Genomic DNA, 11,411 nt, shown 5'->3' with positions numbered 1-11,411 from the left:
GCGTACAATGCCTGACATGGGCTTCATACAGAGAAACTGCTATACATAGTGAATTGTCTCATGTATGAAGCAAGCCCCATCAGCTGTGTGAGAGCTGTCGGGCTCCAGCTGGGTTTGTTCAACTTTTAGAGGATCGAGTTTTACAATAGAGTTTTAGGGTAACATTCACTGTCTGCTTCTATTTATGACGGGGCTGTCTGGAAGTGGGGAATTGTTGCTGTATCCCGAGATCATTCAGGACTATCTGCCCGCTGTGAGTTGTTCTCTAGGGCGTCTATACTGATCACAGAGCTCTACACTAGTAGATGAAAAACTTCAATGGAGCTGGAGAAAGAAACCCAGTTTGAGGAGATGTATCCGATATCTCCAGATGAGACTGAAGAGCTCTTCCTCAGGCTACAAGAGCGGTGTTCACAATCACGAGGTGTTTCCCTCTCTGCTCCTTTGTCCTCTCTTCCCTATTCCTTCTTCCTTCTTCCTGCTATCTCTCCCTTCCTCTCTTCCCCTCCTCTCTCTCTTTCTCTCCCTCCTCTGTCCTCCCTCCTTCTCTCTTCCTCTCCTCTATCTTTCCCTTTCTCCCTCCCTCTCTCCTTCCCTTGTTTCCCCATCTTTCCTCTCTCTCTCTCTCTCTCTCTCTCTCTCTCTCTCTCTCTCTCTCTCTCTCGCAGGCCCCAAGCCAACTATGAAGCATTCAAAGGTATTCATTGGAAAGCGGCTCCCACTGCCTATTTTAAGAATGAACTTTCAGTTCAGAAATCCATGCACAGAAGTTGGAAACTTCTTGTAGTCCACTGTGTAAATGAACTGTTTCAACACATTTGAGCTTCGCTTGATTTTTAACTATTAGCAGCAGAACAGGGCTCACAGCTGCACTGGCAAGCTGGCTGGTGTGGCTGATGCACCCTTGTTAGTGCTATTTGGGGTTCTTGCACCCCTATGTGAAGCACCCCGAGCGTTTAGATCCAGATGCAATGTCCTTGACTGTCAAACCACAGAAAGACAAGCCAAATGTGGATCTCAGTACTATTCAGACACATCTACAGAATAACCAGAAGGACTTTGAAAATAGACGATTTTCAGAGCTAGGCGGTCAAACACCAGTCTCTACATGTGGCAGGCAGATACGCACACCTCTCAAATGAGAATTAGACCAATTAAGATCAACTGAATCACTTATGAACACACAAGCCATGCAATATGTTTAATATCTACTAATTATATCCCTTCTTCAATTGCAGAAGAAATTGCAAAATGAAGACTGCTTTAATTTTGCTCAGCATCTTGGGCATGGCTTGTGCTTTCTCGGTAAGTTCATTGTGGAAAAACTTGTATTTTCAGTAGTTATACATTTTTTACGCAAACAGGGTGTGTAACAGTAAAATGTTGTTTCGAACAGATGAAAAATTTCCACCGAAGAATCAAAGCGGAGGATTCTGAAGAAAACAGGGTAACTGATTTCAGACAGTTTCTCTGGCCTATGCTTATCCCAATGTAACTGTACATTAAACACAGTGGCACCATTGTCTTATCTGTACAGGTCTTTAAGTACCGGCCACTCTACTACGTTTATAAGCATGCCTACCTTTATCCTTCTCTGAAACGGTTTCCAGTCCAGGTAAGTGCAGAACTTGATTCTCCTTTCCACATGTTAAGCTTGTATCATAGGGATCAAATTTAACACTCAAACATCTGGATTCACTCTCAGCACAGTTCATCCAGAGAGACTTCTTGCTACGAAAGCCTGAATTTACTATTTTAAAAAAAAAAATCATGAAGAATTGAGTTGGGATTTTGATGGGTATTGCATTGAATCTGTATATTGCTTTTGGCAAAATGGCCATTTTAACTATATTGATTCTACCAATCCATGAGCATGGGAGGTTTTCCCATTTTTTGAGGTCTTCTTCCATTTCCTTCTTCAGAGTCTTGAAGTTCTTGTCATACAGATCTTTCACATGTTTGGTAAGAGTCACCCCAAGATACTTTATACTGTTTGTGGCTATTGTGAAGGGGGTCATTTCCCTAATTTCTTCCTCAGCCTGCTTATAAAAAAAAAATCAGTTTTCTTTCCACACAAGAGACAGCACACAGAGTTAACGCTCAGCTAATCTGCTGATAAAAGTGAACCATTTTATTAGTGATTGACAATAAAACCAGTGATATAAAATCACTAATTGATGGTTGATTCAGTGATGTCTACCAGCTGTTCATAGCTGACATTTTGGCATTTTCTGAACATGGGACAAGCTACATTCACAGGTACCAGGGTCTTCAGACAGCAGTGGCCTTAGTCCCTCAGTGTCAGGGATGATGATCTCCAGGACCCTTACCCTGTAGGTGGCAGAGCTGTAGGTGTCACATGGAGCACAATTACAATGGGGTCTGGCCCAGGCATGTCAGAGGCAATGGACAGAGAGACTCATAAAACACTGGAAGCCTAGAAGCAAAAGCATCACCACAATTTATAAACTAGAAGGCAAAATAACTAAAGTTAAAAATGAGACATCCCATTTTGTCAGACTATTTGTGAAAGAGGCCTTTGAATACTCAAGGGTGTGGTATTGAGTCTAAATTCACAGCAAGCTAGAGTGACACTATTTTTGTCACTGTACAGTTTGGGTCTGGAGCACCAATTATGTAACATTTGACCCAGGACTTGCAAGGAGGCACAGAGAGCAGCAGACTGCCTCACTGCAGTGTCTGGCCCCGATTCTCACCATGTGTCAGGCCAACCCTTCTCTAGCTCCTGCGATGATAGGAAATCATAATCCTCAAGTATTTCTAGCACCGTTATAATGACAGGGAACTTGTGTGGCCACGGAAATATGAGCATGAGCGATACAAGAGTTGTGGGTTTTCAAAATTGTCTACCATTCTTTGGTTCACCTCAGGCCCAGAAATAAACAGGGCCTGTTTGGAACCTTGCCCCCTTTCTAAAACAGAAATGATATAAATTCTAGTTTTTATGTAGCTGGCCAACTTTTCTGGAATATCTAATATTCAAATACAACCATTCCCTCCTGTTTCTTTTTTTTTATATATATATAGCTATGTGTCCACAGTGTACTGATATGGTAAAGTGTCAACTATTTATCACTGATAGACTCAGAGTTCATAGGAGTCAACTCTACTTTTGTTGCAAATTATATACAAAGAGGCTTGATTTAGTTAAGCAGAACTTGTGAGATAGTTGTTTTTAAATAGAAAATAGAACGTCTTCTAATACAACTCCTGAGATATTTGTGACAAGCTCCTGTTTTACAAAGTCTCAGTTCTCCTAATTTACGTTGGTATCTGTTTATCGTCCAAAGCTGTCATTCTGATCCCTTGCATTACATTTTATTGGCTTTGAAATTCATGTTTTAGTGAGTAAGTGTGTTTATGGGCTTACTGTAAATATCAACTAGCATATAATGCATCAGATGGGCGGTGAGGCCATCAGCAAGTCTACTATAGATTGTTTCTATGCTGTCCTAGAGAGACTAAAGTATAAATCACCTTAATTTAGTATCCTAAGCCATTTTAATGAAAAATTACATTTTACTATTAAGATGATATTTGATTACTGTTCTAACTTGTAGAGGACAAGATTCAATTTTATATCTTTTATCATATTTAGCAAGCATACCAAAGTGGGTTTTCAGAATTGTTTTCCATTAAGGCATCTGTCCATCTGTCATCTGTCTGTCTGTCTATATATAGATATATATACATATATATATGTATATATATATAATCTTTCATGTCTCTATATAAATTCACTGAAGACTCTGGAGGAATCAATAAGACTGATAAATTGATGTTAAGTAAAAGGAAGGAAAGCAATTCAAAACCATAACAAAATAAAGTACAAACCCTAAGGTATTTAATATAGCTTTTAAAGGGCTCCCAGAACACACAGGAATAGTAGATGCTGGTTGAGTTAGGGAGGAAATCAGAGGGAAGGAACCATGACAAATACCCAACACACTCCCAGCTGAGAAAAACAGCTCTGGTTATATAAATATGTGGTCCTCTATATTTGATTCAATAAATGGAAATAGTACAAATATAATGACTTGTTTTGTACCCCAATAGGTGTGGAACAGCACAACTACCAGGTCATTATTTATTAAATTCATTATTATTTATTATTTATTTATTAAATTCATTAAAAAGAATTATTAGGGAGAGCCTAATAATTCTTTTTCCACCCAGAGTTATTATTGGCCTAAGACAACACGAGCTCCCTTTCCTTGCCTGGGTGACGTGGCCACCTGAAGAATGAGGCCAACAGGGACCAGGGAGCAGCATGAGTCTTTTCTACACCTTTATTCAAACCCAGAAGATCGAGGTCTTTCTAAATAATGTTCTCCAAGGACAGTATGTTTATCAGATCATCAGAATATAAGCTAAAATTGATAGGCAGGAAATAACAGACTCTGATCTCGGTATGGGTTTCATTCCTGAGGGCACTGGGGCCGGGTACAAAATAAGAAGGAAGATTCAATTTGAGTTATCTCTGGTAGAAAGATCAAACATTTCCTTTCATGTCTTAGAGGTTTTGATGAATGTTTAGACTTATATTTAATTTTTAAAATCTCAGAATTAGGATAAGTCTAATGTGTAGAGCATTTATCCTGAGTCTGAGCCACAGCACTGAGGAATTAAAACAAAAAATACAAAAGCACCAACAATAAAAACACCAACAATAAAGACCCCAGTAAAGCTCACTGAGCTGTGCATTATAGGTAGAATCCTTGATTTAATTTATTGTCACCACACAAATTGTAAGAGCTTTAAAAAAAAAACTTTCACCTAATTAAACTGTGTATATATCAATTATTTTAAAATTAGTTTTAATTAAGTTGAGAAGCTAGGAGCACAAGTTTAATTTCTTTAAAACAAAGTACAATTTGGGCTGCAGTATTTAAGAGAATTATCAAATAATAATTTTCTCTTTATTATAAGCTAAATCATTAATCACCTGTACTTTGTAAGAAAAATAAGTCTATGAAATCTATTTAGAAATGGTTGGGGAAGTCATGCCTTTTTGAGTTGTTCCTTCATGGAGAGATTCACTCAGCAGTTCCTGCATTCCTTCAAAATTAAGGAATTTTGTGATTTGTTATTCTGGCTTTTACATAGAGAGTAAAATTTCAAAATGTTGCCTATGTTTGGAAGGTTGAAAGTGAGCATCCCCATGCATCCACTGTCCTTTATAAGACAGCTGTTTCCTGGTTTCATAGATCTGCAAATGTACCTCTTCTCCCTTTGACTTGACAACCCTCTGTAATTAGTAAATCAATCAGACTGACAATACTAATAAGTAAATATCTGTGTATTACACTTTCATTATCAGGAAGTGTTAATTGTTGTGGAGTATATATTCATCTGTGTGTGTATGCACATGCATGCACTGTATGTATATTTTAGGGTGGCAGCGACTCTTCAGAAGAAAATGGCGATGGTGATAGTTCGGAGGAGGAGGGGGAGGAAGAGGTAAGGCATTTTGTGTTTCTTCTGTGGCAAGCTGGGCAGCACAGGGAACTAATAGGAAACTATTTCATGAATTCTAGACTCAGCAAACAGCACTGCCAACCTTGCCAGTTACTTAGAACCTGCTATTTTGGACAGGAGGAGCATTATTTAAATTAGAAACAACTAAAATAACCTGCTTCAAACACCATTGTAATTTGGGGTTAAAACTACCTAGACATGGTGCAGAAAAACAAAGGTGTCTCCAGTTTAAGGGAAGTGCAAAATTCATTGAAAAGCTACATGAAGTTTGTTTGTATTTGGTGCTCATGATAGCAGCAAGAACCAGTAATCCTGAGCTTAGTGTGAGCCGCCTTTCTCCCTCAGCGGACGGCATGTGAGGTCAAGTGAAACCTCCACAGTGTTGCCCCATTTGATCTACAGAACACAGTTGGTCTCTTTAATAGTAACTTAATAGGCTTTTATCTAATAATTAGATTACAGAAACCAAAATACTCAAGACATATAAACAGCTTCCTAAATAGTTACAATTACTGTAATCATGGCTAAAATTATTACACAGCTTGTAAATCATACTATTATGTTTATAACAAACATCCTTACCTAAGGAAACATATCAATTAGGATATATTTTTCTGGGTAGTCAGTTATAGCTACTCTGGCTTGGGAACCTTCTAAATCCAGGTATTCCTGGGTTTATTTATGAACAGAAAATGGCACCCAAAAATGGAGCGTCTGTGTCCGATATCCTGAAAGCAAAGGATGTGGTAACTTGAAAGGTGACAAAGGATTGGGTTTTTTCTTCTGGCTAAGCAACATTTCCTGTGTGGCAGTTACACTGACAGCTTGATGGAAGGCCTTAAAATAATGCCAAGCCTGGCCCAGAAAATGTGCGTGCATTATTACATCCTTCACAGTCTTGCTGCAGTTCAATCATACCCCAAACCAAGGAAGACTCATGCATTTCCCTACAGCTGCTTCATGTGCAGCAACTGTGATGTGGGTGCTGCGTACTCCGCAGAACCATGCATCTCCGGCAGCAGCTCTCGGCTTGCTGTGTTGGAGGTGGCGGTGCATGCAGAAGGATCAGGCCTTTGACTCAGTTATGCACACCCACAATGTAGCCAGCCATCGTTGTGCACGTAGCTCTTCCCATTCCTTCCATTCACATTCCCTAAGACCTGAGGCACCCCCCCCAACCCCCAAGCTAAACTCTGTCTAAGGAAAGGACTATTCTGGGCCCACTTCTGCAACTTCTGCAACTGCTCATACTGCCTAACTCAGACGCTCATATGGTGCACAGTAAATATTTGATGACTGGGTTTTGAAATGTCAAAGGAATAGATGCTCCAAAGATCATCCATTCTCAGTAATCACAGAAAAGTGGGTTTGGGAGTCTTCCTCCATCTGCATGATTCCTGACATGCTTGTGTCTTCTTTTCTTCTTTAAGAATTAATTCGTAGTTTTAGTTAGGTCTGCAGTCCCTGCCGTTGTATTCACATGATTCATACTCCGGCAGATTTCCCATTTGGTGATAACATGCCCCTCATCTTAGACTATGTAAGACTTGCCTAACTTTGTATAGCAGCATGCATGATAACACCATCGCCTCACAGAAACGTCAGAAAGTGAGCATATAGGTAAGATTACTAATATAAAAAGTAGCACCTGCGTAATATTGCATTAGCCAACTTCCACCATGGACTACTAGAAGTCTGACTTATACAAGGCTTCTGCTTGATATACATATATAATACTTAATATATAATATACATGCGAAAAACTTATGTATAGGATGACACAGTATACATTGTTTTCTAAGGGGCTTCTCTTGCTCTGACATTCAAATTCATCCATATTATTGCACAGTCCTTACTGAGTCCTCAGGCTTCCCATCAGCATTGCCTGTATCAATGTGTTGGGATGTATGATAACTGAAAATAGGTGTGCTGATAGGTTTGCTACAAATGTTCTTCTGGGAGCCTTCTAGAACTTTTTCAAGTGACTATACATTTTGATTTTAGGAGGCTATTTTTCTTTTTCTTTCTTGATTTGGTTTTTCCAAGACACGGTTTTTCTGTATAGCCTTGGCTGTCCTGGAACTCACTCTGTAGACCAGGCTGGCGTCGAACTCAGAAATCCGCTTGCCTCTGCCTCCCAGAGTGCTGGGATTACAGGTGTGCACCACCACCGCCCGGCAGGAGGCTATTTTTCTTAAACGTGTGGTTTTTGAGTCAAAGATGTGCATACATTCAACTCTAGTAAATGCAACCAATAGGCTTTCTGAAGTAGGAGCAGTCACGCAATGTCCCACCCTCAGCCAGTGAGGCCACAGCTTCACAGTTCTCATCAGCTTAGTCACTCAGGTTGGTCATTTTAGGGGACTAATAAGCCTGAAAGTGTGTATTTACCTCTCCTATAAGACATCTGAACCTAAGACAGAGCACCTGTCAGACCCTCTTCCCCTTTTAGTTTATTTGCACAGGAACATTCTTCAGTTAAATTTTTGGGCCAATAAAGGATCCCAAAGGAAGAACTGTAGACATTGGGAGATTGGCCACTCTTCAGTCTTGACCTTTGTACCAGTTATGGTGTTAGTTCAATTTTTCCACAATGGAACAAGGGATCAAGAACCAACCATCATAGTCTTTCAGTCTCAGAATCTTTCAAACGATGCTAGTAATGTCTTCCTACACCTCTAAAAAGTTTAATCTGTTTTAATGAATCTTCTTTTTAAACCTGGGCAGTAGAGCACGCGTGAGACATCAGACACACCCAGCTTGGAAAGGTGGACTTGGGGTGTTCCTCATCCTTCACTAAAGTCGAGATCATTCACAAACTTAACAACAAAAATCCTGCTTTAGAAACTTGTTTTCAGAAGCCAGACCAAGCTCAGTTTCAGTTTGTTTTCCTGAAAACAGTCTCCGAATATCACAATCTCCCCAAAACACATTTCAAGTAAATTCAACTGTCTACTCTTTTAAATATATAAATTTAAACAAACAAAATCCAAACTTATACTAGTAGGTATTAATTATACTTGTAGACTAACTCAATTTGCAAACTAATATTTCACTGTTAAATAAAAGAATAAAATATTAAATATTGAAATGTACATTTGTTTGACTTAATTTTTAATCATCTTCATGTAATAGCACTATACAATACTGTGAATACTTGAATCAATTGTTCACCAAATATCTAAAGCACAAATCTTGTTGACTTGATCAAATGAACAGCTGAAGCAGCCCACCCAATGATAAATGGGATTAAATAATGTTTACTTCTTAGAAATAAGAAGGAATGTGGCACTCGGGGAGGCAGCTGAGCCAGCTGGGAGTGATTCCCAAATATACTGGAAGCCCCAGGAAATCTTGAGCTTTGCGTAGCTGTAGTAAAATTTAAACTCTGGATATTTTCACCAGGAGACCTCAAACGAAGAGGAAAACAACGAAGAATCTGAGGGGAGTGAAGACCAGGAGGCAGAGGCAGAGAATTCCACACTCTCAGGTGTAACAGCCAGCTATGGAGCAGAGACCACAGCTGAAGCACAGACTTTCGAGTTAGCTGCACTCCAACTACCCAAGAAGGTAATGAGCCCCAAACAGGGATTCTGTTTTCATCTTTCTGCTGATGCCCATGTTTCCCCGACATTATTTACATAGTATTTAATAGCATCTATATGTATATTAAAGAATATATATTAAAGTATATATATATATATATATATATATATATATATATATATAACCTCATTAAAGAAGCAGGATTGATACACTTTCCCTGATTCCAAATGAGGAATGATATTCTGTACATTTCCATCCCAAGCTGTTACTTGACAATTTACATCATAACAGAAGACAGCAGCAGGTTAATATGGACAGCAACATAATGCATAAAAAGGCCAGAGAAATATCACCCCACATCGAATGTGCCCCTTCCAAGGCAGAGAAAGTGGATAGAGCTTAGGAAACACAGCCCACAGGGCAGGATTATTAGGTACACTCCCCCCCCCCCTTGAAACCCATCCAGAAGTTACCTATTCTGATTTTTTTAAGTCGTCACAAATTAAAGTATATTCAACTCAAAACAGCATCCCTAACAAGGCTATCAGTACAGAAGTTCTGAGTTTTTCCATAACTAGATTTGGATGATTTCAAACCTTCTTTTCCAGGCTGGAGACGCAGAAAGCAGGGCTCCAAAAACGAAGGAAAGCGACGAGGAAGAGGAAGAGGAAGAAAATGAGAATGAAGAAGCAGAAGTGGATGAAAACGAGCAGGTGGTCAACGGCACCAGCACCAACTCCACGGAGGTGTATGGTGGAAACAGCAGCAGCGGAGGAGACAACGGAGAAGCAGAGGAGGCGAGCATCACCGAAGCAGGCGCAGAAGGAACCACAGCGGGCAGGAAGCTGACCACTGTTGGCACCAAGACAGCTGACCTTCTGAACGGGTTTCAGCAGACGACCCCACCGCCCGAAGCCTATGGGACCACCTCGCCACCAGTCAGAAGCAGCACCGCTGAGTACTGGGGAGAATACGAACAAACCGGTAACGAGTACAACCGAGAGTATGAAATCTACGACAACGAGAACGGGGAGCCTCGCGGCGACACTTACCGTGCTTATGAGGACGAGTACAGCTACTACAAGGGGCATGGCTACGAAGGCTACGAGGGTCAGGATTATTACTACCGCCAGTGAATTCCCCATTCTGTCTTTGCATCTGGCTACCCTTTTCAAAGTTCAACTCAGGAAGGTGCAATAGAACAGATGTGCATTTTATAAGTGAGGAATGGGTGCTAAGGTCCATAGTGATCTCCGCAAATGCTTCTGTGTGTAGCGGGCTTCCTCCTCCCCTCCCCCCAGGTGTGTCATTGAAGGGTCATTGTAAGTCACGGCTATTGATCAGGCAGCGCACAGATCTATGAGCTGGGGCTAGATGGATGCTTTGAGGTTGTAGCTCTATGGTGTTTGTGCCGTGGGCGCTGTCGCCAACTGCCCAAACATACTCTGTTACAAAGAAGGCTCCTAACAACAGATTTATTAACAACACTGTATACGATGTGTGGAGTTCCCTTATCGCACCCCCTATCTAATACTGTATTAAGTTTAATTTTCATCCTCATGTATTTTATGCGACCTGTGCATGTGCATTTTTATCACAAATAAATAGGCAATCTCTCATGTGTGCTATAATTAAGAAGAAAGGGAGAACATTGGAAGGAGTGTGGGTTTAGAGAGTGGGGAACAATTCGGCTAAAAACATCTATTTGCATCAGGGTTTAAAACCCAGGATCTGGAAGCATTCTTATTCAACACATCTGAGTGGCTGAGGTTTGGCTCAGGAGGCAGAATCAGCTGTGTACAGCAGGGAGTAAATGACTCCTCTTAAAGCTGCCAGGTTTAACGAACATGAATACATGCTGTAAGATGCCCACTTCAGTTTGAATTCCAGATAGACAATGACTGGTTTTTAATACAACCCCTCCCCACATGAATAATCTGTCTCTGTGAAACATCTGGAACAAACATGCTAAATAAATGACTTATTCTTTAATATTCGATTGTGACTGGGTGTCCTGTGTTCTTCTGGTAAGCTTTTCCCTACAAAATTTGATTTTAAATGGGGAAAGGCCTACAATGGGGTAATTAAACTTTTATATACACAAATGCAAACACACACACACACATGCAAACATAAATGCACATAAACAAATCACACACATATGTAACAGACAAGCCACAAACACACACAAATGCAAACACATAGACAAACTACACATACACAGACTGCCTATACACATATACACATGTAAAAACACACAAACTACATACAAACACACACACAGAAACTACACATATACAAATTACACAAACTACACATATGCAAATGTGAACACACCCAAAGTACACATATACAAACTACACACA

At 40.1% G+C, this 11,411-nt stretch overlaps 1 protein-coding gene across 1 annotated transcript; it reads left to right on the top strand.

Moving 5' to 3' along the window:
- The first annotated feature begins 1,251 nt into the window (after positions 1–1,251).
- On the top strand, positions 1,252–10,181 carry Ibsp (integrin binding sialoprotein). The gene is made up of 6 exons (XM_052199447.1): positions 1,252–1,305; positions 1,397–1,447; positions 1,538–1,615; positions 5,416–5,481; positions 8,905–9,069; positions 9,654–10,181. The coding sequence occupies exons 1-6, from the start codon at positions 1,252–1,254 to the stop codon at positions 10,179–10,181; spliced, it is 942 nt and encodes a 313-aa protein (XP_052055407.1).
- Positions 10,182–11,411: the final 1,230 nt, after the last annotated feature.

This window comes from Apodemus sylvaticus, chromosome 11 (genome assembly GCF_947179515.1).
Source record: "Apodemus sylvaticus chromosome 11, mApoSyl1.1, whole genome shotgun sequence".
Lineage (NCBI taxonomy): Eukaryota > Metazoa > Chordata > Mammalia > Rodentia > Muridae > Apodemus > Apodemus sylvaticus.
Note: the sequence above shows the minus strand (reverse complement) of the source record. Positions and strands in the feature narration are given on the sequence as shown.

What these genes read in the sequence shown, in the direction of transcription:
- Ibsp (XM_052199447.1), top strand. Translation starts at nt 1,252, where the DNA reads ATGAAGACTGCTTTAATTTTGCTCAGCATCTTGGGCATGGCTTGTGCT. An exon ending in GCATGGCTTGTGCTTTCTCG is followed by an intron (nt 1,306 to 1,396) that starts GTAAGTTCATTG and finishes TGTTTCGAACAG; the next exon opens with ATGAAAAATTTCCACCGAAG. An exon ending in AGGATTCTGAAGAAAACAGG is followed by an intron (nt 1,448 to 1,537) that starts GTAACTGATTTC and finishes TTATCTGTACAG; the next exon opens with GTCTTTAAGTACCGGCCACT.